This window comes from Anas acuta, chromosome 7, assembly GCF_963932015.1.
Source record: "Anas acuta chromosome 7, bAnaAcu1.1, whole genome shotgun sequence".
NCBI classification, from domain to species: Eukaryota; Metazoa; Chordata; class Aves; order Anseriformes; family Anatidae; genus Anas; species Anas acuta.
In genome coordinates, this window is record NC_088985.1 from 30,808,981 (window position 1) to 30,829,799 (window position 20,819).

Genomic DNA, 20,819 nt, shown 5'->3' on the forward strand with positions numbered 1-20,819 from the left:
CAGGAAAAACAGTTCTGAAATGCATAAGCAAGGAGAACGTCATCATGCTGCACAGAGTGCTGATATGTCCTGGAGGAGTGCTATCCATCCCTACGGTGCTCCTAAGGGCCCTGCCAACAGAGTGGGTTATGGTGAAGGACAAAGCAAAAACACAACCAGCATGCAGGAAAAGACACAACTGATTCTTAGCAGGTAATAAATTATTATTAATCTTGCTGCATCACTGCTTTTCTAGTACAGTGGTTGTTTCCTGAACACTGTCAACATCTTACAGGCTCATTCCAACTCTCTTACAATTCTTAGGTAAATATTCTCACATTTATATGTCAGCTGAAGGCCAGCAATAATCGAATGAGACCAAAGAATGTGTTCTGTGTCCTAGAAGTTATACAGGAACTATTCACTGCTCATCTGGATGAGGTAACTGTTGTGAGATAACATTTATTCAAACCTCTAGTCACACTGAAGGCCATCAGCACAGCAGGTCAGAGATCTCAAATTCTCCTAAGGATTGAGAAGTCTGAATCTTTATTGTATGTCTCACCAAACACGAGAAAATTAATTAGAAGGGGCTGCAGTTAGATACTTTTACCGAGCACAGCAGTTTCAGGAAACAAGTCCCTCACTTGGCAATCTACAGCTCTAGGACAGGCTTTGTATCATGAGGATACGTGATCATAGCCCCTTAAAACTCCTCAAATGACATCACAGTAGTCATTAAAAAGACACGTTAAATGAAGGAAAATATTAGAGACCCAAAGTGTGCATTAGCAGAGGAAATTTGGTCCACAGGTCCAGGGCCAAGAGTCTGTAATACCACATAGGAAAGGGCTATCAAATAAATAGGGGTAAAAAAAGTAACATTAGAAATAACATAAATCACAGAATGATGTGAAATAGCCTTCCAGTCACCAGGCAGTGCTGGGAACTAAACAAATCAACATGCAAAATACTTCATACATGATGTGGGAGACCAAGGAAAACAGACATGAAGGGCTGGCCTGAGAAAGGCAGTAATGTATGTGAAAACGAATGCAGTGCAACTGCCAAAGTCAGGAAGAGCATCTGTTGTCTTGTTTGGGGATGGTTTTAAATTAGAATGAAATTCTATGTCTTCATCTACTTCCAACTTCCAAGAGATAGCTGTGATAATAATCACTCAAATTCTACATGAGATTAGCACATGAGTAAATAGCACAGTTCAAAACTTATTAAATGGAAGTGGAGAATTTAGTAAAATAGGCAAATATCATTTGCGTCATTAAAATGAAAATTTGACAGTAGATAAATAAGAACAGGAATGATGTTAAATTAAACTAAAAAAAGTGAAAATATCTACCAGTTATTTGATGGTTTAGTGCTCTATTTCAACCTTGTGATATGATCTGAAAAGAAGTGAGAGAAAACGAAAAGCAAGACTTTGCAAATGGAAAGAAAACAGTCGGCGTTAAAAAAAAAAAAGGGTAAGTAGCAAACACTTCGTGAAGGGTTGAGAAAACAGAACGGTACTGAGGAAGTTTAAAAGGTCACTGAGGAAAGGCCACAAAAAGGTAATAAGGTAATTAAAACGGGTCAAGGCAGGGGCTAAAAGTGTAAGAGATACCAAACTATGATTAAGGTTGACGAATACTGGAACACCAGGACATGGAGTGTGTATATGCAGCACACAAACTGTACATCCAGCAAAAACAGCAGAGTGGCTGAAAGAGCAGCTAGTAGAAAATCAGTCTGTCATTTAAACCTGGGGGCAGATGTGAACCCAAGCGGATTATATGCTTCGTTTCCTGGGGTGTATTTCCTTTTTCTCCCTGCAACGTGTGTGCCTTCCCCTCCTCCTCCCTCCTCTAGCTTGCATCTTGGAAATTCTGCTCAAGGACACTAACAGATCAGAGAAACCACGGTGGCTGGCAGTAAAATAGGACATGCTCAGTTTTGTGTGTTCTCTGAATCAAATAGTTGTGTGACGGTCTCAGTTGTAGGCAGTCGGGTCTCCATATTCTAGGGAAAAGCAGAATTGACCTGAGCACAACCAAAATGCTGTTCAAATTAGGGTCAGTTAAGAATTAGGAGATTTATGGTGGGTCCAGGAGAAGGGTGTGTGACTGAAGTTGTTTTGACCCACGTGTGACACAGTAAATGAAAGCCAACAACACGAATTTGCCCAAGACCAGTGAAGGCAATCAAATGCAGCAATCAACAACATTTAAGTAACAAGAATGTTAGAAGAACAAGAAGTCCGTTTGCATGTTGGAGGTGGAAAGTATCTTAGCAAATGAGGATTAGAGTATAAACCATTTGGCATTACCAAAGTCTAAAGACTAGGTACTGGATCCAGAAGCAAGCATCAAGTTCTGCAAAAAGCAGTTTATTCATACAAACTCCCATGGAATTCCAGGGAATTCTGGGGAAATGAGATGGATTTTACTGAAAAGAGGTGAAAATGTGTCGGAAAATGAATGCTTAACCAGATCCTGAAGTCAGCAGTTGCAGCCATACCAAACTGCTGTGGGAGTACAAACAGGTCCAGATGGCTTAAACTAGGCTGTAAGCAAAGCACTGAATCTCAAGCATGGCGATCACTAGTCTTATTTTACATTTGATCATTTTTATCTTTTTTCTTTACATGCTGTAATTCTTTAAAAGTATTAATTTATCTTTATCACCGTAACAAGGAGCCTAAGGTGATTCACTAAGGTCTTCCACATTCCTGTAAGATATATGTAGCTTTATAATTACATACATAACACCCTGATGCAAACAGAATCACATCCACTGTATCTTCCACACAGAATACTAATTTTCCTGAACAAACTATGTGGAGGCACAATTTTTGCTACATTTAATGAAATATATATATATACACACATATGAATGAATGATATCTTATCTTAATTAAAACACCTGGACATCCTGGAGTTCTGATGAATGAATGAATCTGTAACAGCTTCTTACCCAGGGCCTCGCTATCTATTCTTCCCGCATTTTGTATATATTAAGTAGACAGTTGAAACATTGTACTTCTGATTTTGATCTCAGCCTCTTACAAATGTGATGGTCTTCATATAATTTACTCCAGTTTTATATCAGCTTGATATCAGAAGCAGGAATTTACTGCTTCAGCAGATGAAAGCTTTGTTTTGGTAATTTTGGTTTCTCAGAATGACTTCCAAGAAGTACAAACTTCTGTAACGCTAATCAGTTCCCATCTTTTTGCATGTATCTAGAGGCTGACAGGAAAGAAGAAAGATGTTTATTTTTCCCTTTGAAAATCAGATCCCCTTTTGATTTCAGCTCCTTAGGGACCCATTCCACATTTCCGACGTCTGACAGTGTTTTGCAGCATGGTCATCCACAGTAACACACACACACACAAAACTTACTATGTGAACTGCGTCATCTTTGAGCTTAAACTGAAAAATGGATCCAACAAAACTGTCAGCAAGATTCACTAGGTCCAGCAAGAACTTCTTGGCAGCTCTCACCCACAAGTATCTATTAGTAAGTTACTCTTTGCCAGCAGCTAGACTTCTTAATCTCATTGACTAGATCAGATTTCAGGGCTGTTCAATTCTTTCTTTTAGAGTCAAATGACATTCTGTCATAACCGCTCATATATTATAGCCTTTGCATACTGTCGTTATCACTTAAGACATAGAACAATGTCCTCCAAAATTATCATGTCTTTTTTAAGCAATTAGTACTCCATGGACTTACCTCACTTGTTAGATGCTAGAGTATTAAGAATGGAAACAAGTCAGCAAATGTGGCTTTCAGTCATTTATATATACATATATTAAAAAAAATAATAAGTTGGAAATATTTTATTTCAGATATTATTTCAAAAGATAAGGGACTCAGCTGGGACCTTCACACCCAACAGAAGGGGCTATTACTGCACTGCAGCAGGTGCAGGCTGTAAGCTTAAAAACATCTAATCTGGTGCACTTTTAAAATCTGTTGTTTCAGAGTTCTGACATTCACTTATTGTTTATTGCCCAGCCATGGTATTTCTACAATTCACCTTCCTGAGATAACCTCTCTCTTTCAGGAATCAAATACTGTGGAGGGTGTATGGAATCTGACTTGCATATAGTCACCCTTGTGCCTGTTGGCAGTCAGGAAGGTGACAGCAAGCAAAATGAATTATGTTGGGGAGGGAGAGGAGTTCAGATGATAAATTTGGTCTCAGTTCCAATCCATTGACAGGCACCTAAGAAAACTTAGAGCAGACAGAAGGTGATCGTGGAAAGAACTACAGCAGCTGCAAGTGAAACAAGGCTGGGTTGGTCTATCAACTCGTTCCTCAAATGTCCAAGCTTTCCCTAAAGACCAAGAAATATTTTACCCCACCTTGTGATGACAGCTGCTAAACCAACCAAGTTGCAGCTTTATTTGTTCTTTTTACCTTATTTCATGTCCTGTCCAGAAGTCAACCACCTTATTAAGCTTTACTTTGTAAGCTTAATTATATATGTTTATTTCAAATTCAAACACATTTCTCTCTTTATCCTGTCCTTAATTTCCTTGCAATGTACAAATTTACCTCAGGAATCTCCATAAAGTTAAACAAGACCAACACACTTAGCTGAGAATTTTGGCTAAAATCATACAGTACAGTGTTCCACTGTTTTTATTTCATGAGGGTCTTCAAAATATTGTTTGGGTGTTGTTGTTTTTTTTTAGATCAAGCAAGCGCCAACCCCTCCCTGCATTCTTACCAATAAGCCCCGAGTAAGCGAGGAGGCAGTCAGCGTAGTTCTCCTTCAGACAGCTACTAACAGACCGTGACTCAGGCTGGCAGTTTGTGAAAAAATCTGCAAGGCGAGATCTGCAACATGGAAAAAAGGCATATCTTTAAAAATCAAGCCTGCAGGCATTCTTACCTTTTACAGTCTTTTTATTTTTCAACAGCACTTAGTATTTTTAACTTCGATATATACTGGACACATTTCAATTGATAAGGGTCTTTTTCCAGATTCCATTTCTGAAACCAGAACAAAAAAGTGTAAGAAAACAGCAAAAAGGGACAAAATGACAGGGTCATGCACGCCCTTTGCTAAAAGAAATGCTCTGCATTTTCATGCCAAAAAAAAAAAGACAAAGAGACATTTTATCATGAGTGGTCATTTTGCCTGGATCTGAACTCTGGAATCTGTTATTCTATAGGAACAGAACACAGTTTCTGCTAGTTTACTCATTATACAAGACTATGTTTTTGCTCCCTGAGCCCTCTTACTCCATGACTTGAGGCAGGACCTGCTTTAGTTCTGCCCTGAATTTCCAGGGAATGGGCTTACCCCTGCTCTGCACTTGCCTGCAGAGCCAACTGGCTGAACTGGGCAGATCCAGATGGCATGATCTACACACTCCCCTGGAGCAATGGTACTGAGAATCTATCTATCTGTTCTTGTAAAATGTGCATTTATCTAAAGTTTACAGCATTGAGCTCAGAAGTAGTGAATGTGTGCTCTGCATCCAGTTCTGCTACTGAATTTTTATCTCTGCTTACCTCAGTTACCCCATTTCCAAGAGGGGGAGAGCACGGCTCACCTCTGGAAAAGTGCTTCAATACTAGGGCTAAAGCCCTATCTCAATTAACATTTTATTATGACTTTGGAAACCAAGAAGAGAGTTCCTAGCAGCTAGAAGCTGTTCTGTCAATTTGCACTTTAAAAGCCATGTAATGCTCCCATTCAGGTCTGTAAAATTTGAGAGGCATCACTGAGCTGAGTCAAGGTCCACATCCTGCAGTCTATCTCCTGCCCATCTTAACCTTCTCTCCTTAGCTGTGATTTTGTTTTCAGTTGGACTTGGAAGCCTCTTGGAGCAGTGACTTTTGTTTATTTATGAAGTGTCATTTAGACCTTTGACTCCATAAGCAAAATGGTTTAACCTCCCTGCATCCCCTTTACTCCGTGAAAAAGGAATGAAAGTGTTCTCTTGCTTATAACAACTCAGAGTAGTTTTTCAGAATAAGATGTTTAATCTTTGCAAAACCCTTTCAAAATCAGGATGCTGTCATATATGTATTTCCATCTCTGCTCCAGCATTATGTAGATTTGCAATATAAATGTTCTTTTTTAGTTTTGCAGCAAAACCATAAAAGTTAGCAGAAACAAGTGATTTGCACAGATTTTATTTGTTGGCATGCTCCAGAGACTAATTATCTTTGTTTGCTTTATTGTTTTTCCTATCTCAGAATGGGAATGGATATACATCATTAATTGGCATGAAAATAGTGATGGGCAAACTTCAAAAGGTTCACAGGCTTAGTTTCAAAAAGCATCCTATAAATAGATTGTATGCAAACCACACCTGAATTTATCTGAGCCATTCTCATGACCTCTTTTTAGTTCCATCCATAACTGTCCCGACAGCAGCAAATTCATGGTTTCCTTCAAACCACAGTCAACTGCCAGGTTTTCACTCCCTCCTTTCACTTATTTAACCATTTAACCTTGTGATGGACATTTGTACCCAGTTAACCTTTAACAGCTTGAGAAAGTCAAGCTCTCTACATATCCTTCAAGATGTTCTATATGTCTAGATTTCCACAGAATCTCCATTTTACTGGTGTACCTACCAGGGTACAAGCTGAGAAGACACAGATTACAAGGATGGGAAGAGTTAAAATAGCACCATGAAGAGAATTTGGGCAAGGAAACCCTATGTCACTGTGGTGACTCGCTCTCTGTCAATAATCCAAAGATCCAGCTTTCTGGGCAATTGGGAACAAAGATCGTTGACAGTTTCTAAGGTTTCTGTAAATCCTACTAATAGCAATCGTTTCATCATTCTTAATTGTACAGTTCTGCCTTAGATTATTATTTGCATTGGTCCAGAAATATACACTCCTTTTCTCTGAATGTAAGTACTGATGACTATGGAATAAAACCAACCATTTACTACCCTGTATGCTTGAATAATTTATTTGTTGTAGTAAACACCGAAGGAAACTAAAATTGCTCTGCTGATCCCTTTGCATACAGCCTGATTTCTATGTTAATTTCTGAAGGTTTTTTGTGGTTGCAGAAGGTAATAACCTAATAATGTTGCACATTTACATTTTCATAAGCCAAATATAGTTCAGATAGATCTGGTCCAAGCATTGCTGGACATAGTCATACACATCCCCTCTGAGTCATCCAAACTTCATACTAACAAAGTTCTTACTCCCTTCTGACCTGTCATTCATGTGGATAAACTTCCATGGGATATAAAGTTAAGACCAACAAATAAAAACAGAAAAAAGTGTCCACCTGCCATAAAATAACTCCACCGTGCTCAGTGAAGACCTGCTCATTGATGATCTAGCCCTGAGTTTCCAGTAGAGCGACACCAAGAAAAGTGTCCTCATCAATAATACAAAACGGTGGTACTGCTGCTTGTCTACCAAGAGACAAATTAGCCTAATTAGATACAGTATAATTTATACTAAATTATTGCATATGATTATTAAGAAGAGTTTGGGTAAAAGAGACAATCCTTTCAGGCATGCTTGATAAGCAATCAGATGATAACAGTCTATTTAAAAAAAAAACACATATATGCATATTGTGCTAACTTTGTGCTTCTTCAGCAGGAAACAACTTGAGGTTAGTAACTTGTGGGTAAGTGTCTAACTCACAGCTGAGCAGTTTGGTATCTAGAGGACAAACAGCACTTGAACCATGTGTGCCCATGGTTTTACATGTGCAATGTACATATATGTATCTATTTACTAGATGACTAGATACAAAACCAAGAAGTTTTTATATTGTGCTTAACACTTAGAAGGAGGTAATAATTTCTTTTTCCATGTAAGAATCACAAATCCTTTGTGTTCAGCAGCATTAATGATTCTTTCCCTTGCATAATAAACAAATAAATAAATAAATAAAATTGAAGAGCAGCACCCAGAAATCTTTTTCCTAGGAAGAAAAAAAAATCTCTTTGTAGAGAAACAAACAAACAAACAAACAAACTAAAACACAAACAAAATTAAATGAGTTCTAGCTTAGCCCTGGAAAATCTAATCTCCTCAAAGTACATTATAGATCTTCTGGAAAGCTTACTTTTAAATATTTTGTATAGCACTACCTGAAAAAATAAGAATAATCCTACCGGCAAATTCAAAGAAAATCTGATCAAACAACAAACAGTCTTTCTGTGAAAAAGAGAAAAAAAAAAATCCAAACCTACTGTTCTCTAATGTTTTGTGTTAACACCAGTAAAATAATTTGTAAAAGTTAAGAATACAAAGAAAACAAAGATAATTTGTTTACCTTATGATACTAGTTCTTCAGATACTCAGCAGGGTAAATCAAAACTCAAAATTTGCTTACAAATAAGGCTTGTTAATAGCAGTATTGTGTTTAATCTGCTCATAATTTTTGAGACAATTTAATTTTATATTAGCACAGCTTGTTGCATAGGCAACATTGATTAGGTTTTCACTAAATTTATTTTCAAGGTTTTGTAGAAGTTATTTAATGAAATTATCTTTGTTATTTATCCATACTCCCTCTCTAAAGTTCACCAACTCAACTTCAGCACTGGCTGCACAGAAATGCAGGATGCAATATGTGAAGGTATAGTCCAAACAATGAAGTTGCAGATAATTTCTACATCTGCATTTTCAGTTTGGATGCCCTGTAAACCACGGTTTACTGGAAATCAACTTTATGAACCAAATATACCTTTCCAAAAGTTACCCTTATCAGTGGGCTATTGGGTGTTGATTTCCCTTACTTCTGTTCTTCTGGCTTTATGAATTTTCAACTGCTTGTAGGCAGGGGCACTAAAGAGAAATCTTCTCTCTTAGGTTTCCCTTTGCCGTGGTGATATTAACCTGAGAAGGACACTAAATATGAATCTTCTGCTGACTGCATTCATGTACACTGCCATGCCCAAGTGAGTGGTTACAACTTCTTACCTTGGTTATGAACAGGGTTGCTGTCCTGTATTCACCTTGGTGACGTTGGGTGAAGTCTGAACATGCTCACTACCGCCTCTCTTTACATTGCTGCTTGTGTTTAGGCATCTATTTATGGCTCAACAACAGTACCATAAAGGGTTCGTAAATGCCAAAGCTGAGTGACTGGAGTGACTACACTAATTAGTTAAAGCTGCTCTAGCGTCTAGACACCATTTGGCAGATGCAGTGCAGTCACGTAAGGGAAGTGTTGCATCAATATTCAAAAGAGAAAAGAAATATAAATCTGACACTGAGAAATTTCAGACTAAGTCAATGAATACATGTCAGAGTGATAAATGACACCATTATAGGGGGAAGAAAAAAGCCAAAATAGCTGTTCCTCTTTTGTGGGGGTCAAATGTAGCATCTTGCTCCATAGCTACAAATAGCTCCTGTATAGCTGGGGTGGTGCTATGTCTGTCTGCTGGGATGCAATATGGGCAAGAGGTCTTGATATGTGTCCAAACTAACAGGTTCTTTGGTGGAGGAGCTTTTCATTTTCTCTTTGTTTCATAAACACGTAGTGAGTGGGCAGCAAGAAAACAAGGCAAAAGCAACACAAGGAGCTCTATCAACCAGTGAGCTGAAAAAAAACACAAAGTGGCTCCATCACTAGAGAAATGATCCTCCCTGCACCTAGTAATTTAGAGCCGACCCATCTTTGAAGACTGTTTTTCATTAAAGGCACTAGAAATGTGCAATACTAGTACATGTCAGATCACCTTAGCTGTGGACACACACTTGAGAACCTGTAAGCAACCATGATTTTTTGCCATTTTTGATTCTTTCTTTAAATGGGCATTTTTACATATATTTATTGAACAGGAACTTTAATTTCTCTCAGCAGAAACACGTTGGTTTTTCTTTGGCTATCATCCTCCTCAGTGACCGTGTCAGAGCCCTGAGGGGCGTTAGGCCCCTGCCCGCCTCTGGGGCTCCCCCACCTGCCCACAGCCCCCTCCAGCCCGCCACAGCCCTGCCCTGCCTGAGGGCCACACTGAGCAGGGCCACTTGGCCAGTCCCTGTCCCCAAAATGCTGCCTGACGCCTGGGGCTGCCCCTGGCTGTGGCAATGGGTCAAGCCCGGCCTGCGAGCTCCTGGCCTGCTCATCTCGGGGGCCCCCAGAGAGTCCCCAGCCCTCACTAAGCCCTGACACACACCTCAGTATTCACACCCTTTTTGAAGTAAAAAAGGCAATTTTGAGCATTTTTACTTCTTTTTGAGGGGTAAAAAAATGTGAAGATTAAACAGCAGACCACTTGGCTCCCAAGACCTGAATACCAAAAGCAGTTTCTCTCATGTGAGATGATCCAAATCTTTTATAAAAACCATTGCAGAAACCATTCTGGGATCTTTGATCCCAAACATCAGCTACTAGCTGGAAGAAGCTGGGTTTTATCTGTTTTTGCTTCTGTTTTGTTATTTTAAATGACTTGTAGACTAAGCCCACGCCAATATTTGATTCCAGATTTGATTTATCTTTAAAAATTGTGTTGTTTATCTGGAAGTATGTAAAATACAGACACTCCTCAATTACGTACAGGCAGCCTATTTGGGTTGTGGAGTAACTGGCTACAGAAACAAAGAGCAGAGACCACACAGGATTTATCCCGAGGCCTCTCGGCTTCACGGAGCTGGCTCCAGGCACCACGGCAGCCCACCAAGGCTTCCTGCTCCAGATGAGCACCCGTGCGTTGCCCCAGCAGGCTTCTGCCTTGCTGGCCGACTGCACCGTGCTCCCCACCTTGCCTGATGCCACCTGCATTATCCAGGCTTTCTGCTTACAGGACATATAATAACCCAGGTAGCGGAGAGCTAACTACTAGAAAGCCAGTCACGTAAAATTAAGAACACTTCCGCCTATGCATATTTATATTTTAAAATCAACAATATAAATGTATTCTTTCTATTTTTCTACTAACTCATTTTTTTTCTGATTAAAAAAGTGCTCTAAAATAAACATACTCTACGCCTGGTTTCTATTATTGTATCTTATGCAATGCATAATAAAGTATGTCACATACCATTTGCCTTTAATCCTATTCTTTCCCATTGCTCGGGTTATCTGCAAGGGATCTGTTGGATATTTTTACACAATGTCTGCTACAGAAAACCATAAGACCTTACCAAAACACTAATCTCATCGTTTACCAGCGTTAGTTAAAGCCTCTAAGTAACTCAAGGTCATGTGTTAGAGTAATTTTATTCTAATGTATTAGGTCTCCTTTGGATTTCAGGAAAACTACTAAGCTCAAATGTGGTCCTAAATAAGTATGATTTATTTGCAATTGGGGAGTGTAAATATTTTTATACTACTGACCTTTTGTGTAGTAAAACCAATTTTGAAAAATATGGTGCAAATCCCGAGCACAAGGTAATGCAATAAGGAATTAGAACAGTGATTTTCTGATGCAGTGACACAAAACAGAATTTTCTCTTTCTGCTTGCAAAAAAAAAAAATTACCTCAGACCATATTTTAGAGGCCTGTTTGAGAGAACATCTGGAAAGCATTCCACAGGAAATCAAACCTATATTAAATATGTTTTGTGGGGCTCTGTTTCCTTGCATTGACTTTAAGCATGCATAATGTGTTTCTGTCTTCTCAACTGCAAAGAAAACACTTTTCTGAGTATCTTCTACAAACTGATAGGCTGAACTGTCAATCCATGATTTCTGTCAGGGGATGCTGGTAAGATTTCTGTTTAGTCTATCTGTAACAAAGCTCTCCAATAACATGAACAAATCCACTAGCTACTTTCAGAGTACCAAGAGATTGTACATTTTCATTTTATTTCATTTCCTTTACGCTGTTTAATTTTAAGCTTCTAAATATAAATGACTGTCATGTTTAAAGATGTCCAAGCCCCAGAGTGTCTCTTGATAGCATGTTTCTCAGGAAAGAACTAGTCCATTAGGGATAGAGTTGTTCTCACTTCATTAGCTGGGCAGACAGGAGTGTCTGAATTACAGACTGGAAACCTAAGAAAATCATTGTCACGCTCAAAGAGCAAGCCAAAGAAATTAGTGCCACAGCAAGTCCTTGAGTGTGCCACTGGATGCTTAGGTGTTTATTAACAACTATATCATGAGTGCACGCTGAAAGGATGTGGTTCCAAGTACCTGAGAAAGACATCTATGACAATAATATTCTCTGTAACCACTTGAATAAACTATAACAGAATATTGCTGGTTCAAGCATGAAACAAAATTGGAGTTTGGAGATGGAAAACAATCTAAAGTAAGCATCTATATAAGCATCTCGGTTCTCTGTTTACCAGAGAAGTTCCTGTTGGCAAAAATATGATGCACTGGATCATCAGGTTTCCTAAGGTTATGTAGGGATTCTTTCTGCTTTCCAATGTCCCTGCAGGGGCATCCCTGAACAGAATAGCTCTGTGTCCACTCGCCCCCTCCCAGTCTTTCCTGACTAAAGGAAAGAAAGGGTGCCCAGTGCATCCTTGCACTTGATTGTGCAGGGCCCGCAGCCAACATAGCTGAAACTCATCCTGAAGCTATGCTAAAAGCTGTTCTGACTTCAGGAGTCAGACAACAAATTTCAAGTCGGAACCACAGCAGATAAAAGCAGATTAGAGTCTCTTTTGTTGGGAAGCTTTTTATGTCATGCACAAAACATCCCCATCAAATAGAAAGTCCCCAAGTTCTGGCACTAGCAAACTAGTATACCATTGATCTTATTCAAAATATTTTACTTGGTTTTAGAAGATACACGGATGTTCCATGCTAAGAAAAGCACTGTTTTATAGAATAGGATTGGAAAATAAATCACTTTTACCAGTTAAGGATGACATGGACAGTCTAGGCTTGTTGTTTCTTTTTTTAATCTCCACTGTTAAAAAAACTGAACGTGGCCACAGCAGCTAAGAGAGCTGACAGCCTGTGATACATCCAGCTGATTACAGAAGTTCATCTGAAAGACACTGTCCATTTTGAAGAATATTTTGCAGTGCTGCATGATGACCGGTTACTGAGACATATCTCCAGCATTTCACAAGGCCTAAGTAGAAGAGGGAGCATCGTAACTGACAGGACAACCACAGTAGTTTGTGCTTGAATTGGAGCAAGAGAAAATGGACTAAGTATTCAAGTACTACAGGCAAGATTTAATTTAACAGATGTCTAACTCATATGGGCTTTATAATATGAAAGCTTATTTTAATGTTTTTTAGTATGTGTTTGAACTGTAAGCACAAATATGTGAATGTAAGGGCATCTATTAATAATCTTTGGCAAGGGTCACATTCATCTCACACAGAAAATCTATATTCAACAGTAAACACATATCAGAAAACTTTCCCTGTGCCACTTGCTTTAAAGCCAGCAGATAATCAAAGCATAGGAAACAACTTCTGTGCTGAGAAGTCTTTTCAGATATTGGTACATTTACATGTGGCTTTCCACTTAACAGCAGTTACTCCATCAGTAGCATGGTAGTGCTTAAAACATAATGAAAGCAATGCAATTTCTATTCAGTAAACATTAAAATGCTAAAATTTGAAAATATGCATGTGGCTGTCACTTGTTCTGTTGAGAAACAAAGTTTTATTTTTAGTTCTAGTGCTTACATTATCTTGCAGCTATTTTAATGGATGAACTGCCACCAGAAATATTCTCTCACTAGGGCCTGATGTAGAGTGATATAAATAACCTTTACAAAGTCCAGCATAATGGAATGGCAAAATCAGTTGACATTCTTTTAATTAGCACTGCCTGAAGATTCACCTACACAGAACAGGAATAGCTGAATTCATCCCTGGAATAAATCCACTGAAGTCACTGATCTCAGAGGAAGTACACTGGAAATGGACTTGATATAGTATCTCTGTTATACACATAAAACATACCGTGGTTTCTTGCCTTTAGTATATATGTGGTTTGAGGTAAATGAGGAAACATTTTGATTTATGAAAGAAAATGCTATTGTGATATATATATATATCTCCCTTGTCTCAGAAATAGCAGATTAGCCAAATGTGACTGAGAGTATATTAAAAGGGATCAAAAATGTTCTCTTCAACAGATTTAACAGATTAGTGAGTGGAAACTACTCGTGCAAACCAGTGGATGCTGAACTTCTGCTCTCTACAAAAAATCTCTCAATTAACAATTCAACAAATCAGTGGTAACAGTAGTCTTACTGGAACCCCATCCAGCAAAGCAATTAAGAGCTTGCTTAACCGTAAGAACATGAGTAGTTCCAAATTTAGATTCTATTAAAGTTTAATGTCAAATCTAACTTTCCTGGCTTTCAAAAATTTTGACTAAACATGTGTGAAACTGCTTCATTAACAAATGTAGTTTCAGCTGTCCTGCGTGATAAAGGAACAAACAAAATGGGTTGAATTCCCACTGCTGTAACCCCCTTTCTGGCTCATGCTTCTAATCTGCATTTTTTTTTAAATAGTATTATACAGGCAATTTTCCTTTCTCACCTAGAGAACAAGCTTTTTCAGATACAATGATGCACAGAGAGGAAGGACCTTGTTTGGACGATGATAATACCCCCAAGATCTCAGAGCTGAAGTTTACTGGTGGCTGTGAGTACTTTAACTCGCTGCATTGTTTTGGCTAACAAGGGACTGACCTGGAGGATCAGGTATCTAAATATGATCCATAAAAGTCTAATAATTTGTATCCAATTCCATTTTATGATTTTTCTAACAATCATAAATATTTTATTCCTTCTTTCACTTTTGCAACTCTGCAGAAAGGTAATAATGGATATTCAGCACCACAGTTAGCTCTTATCCTTAAAAAATACTTAGGAAGGAATAGCAGGACTTCAGCAACATGAGGATACTGCCAAAGCTACACCATGCAAAACATAAAACAGCTGAACCAAAGAGCTCTGACAATGCTTAGTTTCTGTTTTACAGACAATGGGCATAAAAGAATTACACTACCTTTTTATGATTACATTCCTGGGTTTCAGGAATGAGTGGAGGCACTAGCTGGCTGCAGAAATGCTGCTTCGAGAGTTTTAAGCTTGCCTGCCAAAGGACCTCGGTGTGAAGATACTGTCTGGTTACTGCTTCTTCGAGCATAAAAAAACCCTGTGCTTGAGGATCTCCTCACTGTTAAAGCACAAAGTGATGTGAAACTTTGGTGCAGGAATACAGCTGAGCCATTTTTCTAATTACTATATCCTTGCTTGCATCTTTGCTTCTCTCACTGCTCAACAAAATGTCAATCATCCAGCACGCTTTTTATCTTCAAGACCCTCTTAAGCAGAACAGAGAGAGTATAAATGAGGACTGGCCAAGCAGATCTTGGCACTCCAGAACAAGATCTACACTTTAACAGGGACAAAGCACTTGGTTTGCTAGTTGTTCTGATTTTTAGATTCCTTAGGGATTTATGGATATGTTTTAAGGAGGAACTGCTTGATTCCTTCTGACTTTTGATCAGAGGAGAGAAATTTTAAATGTGTTGGGGGAGGGGAGAGTAATACTATGTTTTACTCTGCTAACAAAAGACATCAATGTAATGAATCATGTAAAGGACTCAAAAGGAAGCAAGTAATTTGATATTGCAGCATTTTCTACTTTATTTTCCCTTGACTTGAAAGGTTTTTGCTTATTTTGCAAAGTCTGCATATTTTTTTTCCAGGCTAGCAATTCCCCCAACACCCCAAACTTCACTACACCATCATGCTCCAAGCATACCAGCTTGTCCCACCTCCCCCCAGACCCCATCATCTGAATTCTTTGAACTGTGATCATTCCTTTCTATCAATTCATTCATTAAAAGACCAGGTTTTCCACTTTTTCCTCCCTCGCTTGGCCCTGTGCAGCAAGGGAACCTCCCCTAGCCAAGCCCAGAGGCCAGGAGCAGAGAGCAGAGAGCCCCTGCAGATAGTCTGAGCCCAGGCTACCCTCGTTACCCTGCAGACATCCTGCATCCAGCGCAGGGTGAGTCAGGCAGCACACGAAGTTTCTCGCCCACTCCCTGACTCTGCCTCCAAACAAAATATAGACAGCCTGCACGTCTCTCGAAATCAAGAGCATCCCTGTTCTAATGTCCTTAACCGCATTATGAAAACTACGTTGCTGTCCTGGTTTTGCATACCCACAGCACAACAGTAATCTCAAGGAGCTGCCAGACAGCTTCAAGTGCCCAACTGATATAAAAACCCCAGAGGGACGCAAATCCAGCTCTGTTGCACAGCACTGTACCCTGCCACTGTGTCCTTCGTGACAACACCCAGTGGGCAGCCACCTAGAGCCTGACAGAGACCACGCAGTGCAGCCCAGCAGCTGGCCACCAAACTGTAACTGGTATAAGCTACAGGCTCCAGGGGGGAGCATGCACCTATGTTTTCCCTCTCATTTTCTGAATTACAGATGATCACTGGACTGTGGCACGATACTGAGGAAGGAAAAGAGCCACACGCAGGAGAGCCGTGAGGAGGGGCTGTAAAAGGCTGTAATGGAGAGGATCCAAATGTGGCAGCAGCAGTAAAAGTCGTGTAATGACTGGGAGAATCGGGAAGAGGAGATGAAAGGGGACTAAGCAAGGGGAAGAGGTGTGAGGATAAAGCAGGGGAGGAAGCAGGAAAAATGAAAGAGAAGCCTAAGGAATAGAAGAACTGAGGAAAAAGGCCTGTTTCTCCTCCACCTCTTCTCTCTCCCCCACACATCCCTTGAAGGCCCTCCTCCCTGGTACTTGCTAACACTGCAGCTGAAGCCTCCCTCCTAGCACAAGAGGCTGGGCTCCCCCTTTTCTGTAGCAGGGCACAGACAGCTGGCTGAACACTTACAGCATCTCTTCACAAACTTCCTTACAGTCTTTAGCCACCACTCCTCTAGTAAACCTTACCCGTGAGGGTGTGCAGTCTGCATCCCATAAAGTGCCTGTTAAGGAGCAGTGCTCAGGTCCCGTGCAGAGAGGCCACTTGCACAAACAGGTGCTGGTGTGAAGCGCTCACAGACCTGCACACGACTTATAATAAACAAGCACAGATACACTGGCTCCCTTTTCACGGGAAATCATCATAAGAAATTTCAACATAATATAAAGAAGGGAAATTAATTTCCTGGCAAGTTTCTTGCGTTTGCAGGAAACACAGCAAGCAGCTGAGCTTTTGTTCTAGCTCTCGCTGTGAATGAGCTATTTTACGCACTGATAAAAATGTTTGCATATCTTCATGCAAGGTCCTTATAACCGTACATGCTTTCACACAGAACTGAATATCTTTCACACAGAGTTGAATGTGTTCTTGCACCAAAATTAAGACTAAACAAGTGACCAGAAACAATTGACAGCAGTATCCCAAAACGATTGTATGAGGGGTAAGAACGTGCCAATGAATGCCAATGAAAGCACATTTATAAAGATTTGTATCTCACACTACAGAGTGCCAAAAATATCTTGCGTTTGAACTACCTTCTTGCTATTTCACCATTTTGAGTGCAGCAATTGTGGAAGACAAGAAACTTGCATTCAATTACTAGATTCTTATTTAAGAAAAAAATAATCTAAAAAGTCTTAAAAAAAATAATCCTATCTTTTCAGATCTTTACAGCACATGGCTGTATTGATACTGTTCTATTTTTCTGTTCTGTTAATAAGCAATATATCTGCATCATTATCATTCTGCTCAGTGCCTGATGAACACATCCAGAAAACAAAAGTATGCAAATTCAAAACACTAATTATTAACAAGACCAAACTAATGTCTCACACTTTCATTGCTCAATGAAAACAGTATTTTGAAATACTGTCAAACATGATTCTGACAAAAATGAAGCACGCTGTCCTGCCTTTACTGCAGAATGATATTTCTAAAGCATGCCAGTCAGCTTTCTGAGGTTTAATTTGTGGCTGAAGTAATCAGAAGAGGAGTTCCCTCAGAGGTCTGAGATATTCCAGGACAACTGGTGAAAGTTTTTGACAGTACAATGATCTTCCTTAGAAGTTTTGTTTATGTTCATAATGAAAAAGAATTCTAATGGCTTCTTTTTTCTTTTTCTTTTTTTTTTTTCTTTTTAGTTAGAGTTGACAGGCATGCCTGAGAGCCTCCAATCAGTTTCAGAGTGGCATATGGACTGGGATACAAGGAGAGGCAGCAGAAAAATGATAATGAAAATGAACCATGAACTATTCAATATTCTGATGAAGTTGAAAAACTAGGACTGTTTACGTAAGTCAGAGCTTACTTGCATTTCCTGACATTTCTGGTCTCTTTTTCCCTCAATCAAGACTTTATAACTGATCGATGAATGAATAAAAAAGAAAAAAAAATCAAAGTGTCCTGCCGTCTCAGTTAGGGGCATCTGCCATTTGGCTGAATTGCTTCTCTGCTCTTAATTCTGTTTAAAAAACAGATTCAGTGATATGTGCATCCAAAACAAAGCTTTTAAAGAGCACCCAAAACTGAATGGTTAAATACATACTTGGGCATAGGCCCAAGTGACATTTTATATGGAGCAGGGGCAGATTCAAACCTTGCATTTCCGAGCAAGCAGCATTTGGAAAACATTTACTTTCAGAAACCCTTTAAAAACCCTATGAAACCCTTAGAACTTGTCCCCCTCGTTTTGCCTGGCATTACGAACAAACTCTGTTGGATGTAGCGGGCATGCAAATAATAGTTTCTAAATGACAGTTTCACAGAAGTCAGAACATAGTCCTGATTTTTTCTCTCATTTAGATACTAGTTCTGATTTCAAAATGAAATAGAAGTTTTCAAAGTTAGAATTATATGTCTCATGACTACTGCTTTTAATTATTGTAAACATGCCTGGAATTACCACGTAGACTGATATTTATCAATGCCAATATTTTTAATAGCAGGGAGGAGATGTGATCTCTGCTTCTTCTTTCTTCCCTTGCCCAAGTCCCTGTTTTCCTGCAGATCACAGGGAACAAGCCACACCATCTCCCTCTAAGTGCACAACAACTCAGAGACAAAATGCCTTTCACCACATTATGGATAGACTGGAACAGCTCTGCTGCTGTTTTCTCCCCCCTGGGACAGGAGAGGGGGAAGGTACTAAACATGCTAGTGGTTTAGACAGCCCTGGAGGTATTAGCATCGACATGGGACAGCCATCAGCAACCCGTGACATTTACTGTACCCCCAGGTGCAGGACCAAGCACTGCATTTTGCTGACTGTGCCCCGACTCTGCAGACATCTGCCTGCCCGTTCCCTCTTGCCAGCACTGCCCTGCTCCTGACAGCCAGTACTCACCAAGACATGAAAGAGTCCAAATGATATAATTTGGAGTTTTAAAGAAAGGAAGTCAGGGGAAGAACCCATAAAGAAATTCGTTTTCACCCTAGTGTTGGCTGCAGCCTTGGGCAACGTGAGCAGCCGTATTCCCAAGCTCTGTTCTGCAGTGCTGGAACGGAGAAAGCAGAACACCAGGCCTATGAGGTCAGATTAAACAAAATGCCATTAAAAACTTAGCTGCTGGGACAACATTAGATCAAAGCTGACCAAAGGAAAACACAGTCATAAGAGAAGTAATGGCATTAATTTAACTAAGCAATTCCTGAGCACTACAGCCTGGATAAAAGGATGAAGTTTACCTATAAAACCCTCTCCCCCACTTCCCTGGCACCGTAACACACTGGAATTTTGGCAGAAAGTACACTGAAGATGCTGTAACTTAGCAGAGCCTGTGTTAAGTAAGACAATCTAGGTAAGACAGTATATACAAGGAGGAAAGACTAACGTCACAACGTGAAAATGGAAAAGGGGTGGTTCTGCCTCCAGAACCAGTGTCCAGCTTTCACAGACTGCAACAACCATGAAGGTAACATAACTGAACATAACTCACTGAACTGCAATGAAAACCCTGCCCTCGTTTAAAGCTGCTCTAGTCTGTGGCAGCAGGAAAGTGGCTCCTGACTTCCCCCAGCCACGGAGGGCAGAGTGTTGCTGCCTCCTCAGCCGCCAACGCCTCGGGTACAGGCGAGATGCTATGGCTACAAGTTTAACATCACCAGTGGAGATCTCATATCTGGACTTCAAAGTATTTTACCAGACATATATATGTACTTGTTGAGGCATATACATGTATATACATATCTTCAGTGTCCTTGACATTTTACAATAGTGTTTATTTCCTTACTTGCATTTCACAGATTTTATTAATCTACAGGGAATTGACATGTTCAAAATGAGCATGAGTTCTTGGGCTTAACTTCATAAACACAACATTAGCAGAACAGCATTCTTATATACACATACACAATGCTAAGTAGGAATAAAGCATTTCCTATGGGCAGAGGACGTCTTGTATGGCACCAAATAAGCATCGTGTGACAACCTGCAGGGAACTTAATAAAAGCAGAAGGACCCAGTTTGTCATGCAAAGCATCGCCCTGTGCTGCCTGGCTATGCCAAACACACAGAGGGAGGAGACTGGGAATCAGGTCACTGAATCTATGACCCTCCATTTACATCAGCCCAGCACTTTTGTCAGGGGAGGGGAGATAAAACAATTCCAAACCTAGAACAGTTCTAACAAGACTGTGGGGTCCAGTCCACAAATGTGGACTCCTTTTCTTTCCATGAAGCAGAAGTCTGCAAGTAGTCTGTTTATTGTGACTGTATATAAAGTCCACCATGTGGCTTGCATCCACTGTTGTTAGTGTTCACTCGCTATATCGCAATGACAACAAACCCCATTACAAAGAATAATTCTGTTTTCACCTGGTCACTAGTGGGACATAAAATCACTTTGAGACATCATTTCATAGAGACACCTAATGAAAATTATCCCAACAAAAATGTGCAAAAATTAAGCCCCGGATTAAAAAAATTCTTTCTTAATACGAGGGAGTAGCTGTCAACAGCTCTGGAGAAGGCACGCACTGTAACCAGATGCAGGCTT

At 39.8% G+C, this 20,819-nt stretch overlaps 1 protein-coding gene across 6 annotated transcripts in view; it reads right to left on the reverse strand.

The window, feature by feature from the left end:
- GFRA1 (GDNF family receptor alpha 1) overlaps positions 1-20,819 on the reverse strand; it is a 260,122-nt gene that overhangs the window by 36,541 nt on the left and 202,762 nt on the right. For all 6 annotated transcript variants that reach the window (XM_068688820.1, XM_068688819.1, XM_068688816.1 and 3 more), the window contains one exon: positions 4,719-4,828. In XM_068688820.1, coding sequence (XP_068544921.1) covers positions 4,719-4,828 — 110 coding nt within the window. The remainder of the gene's footprint in view (positions 1-4,718; positions 4,829-20,819) is intronic.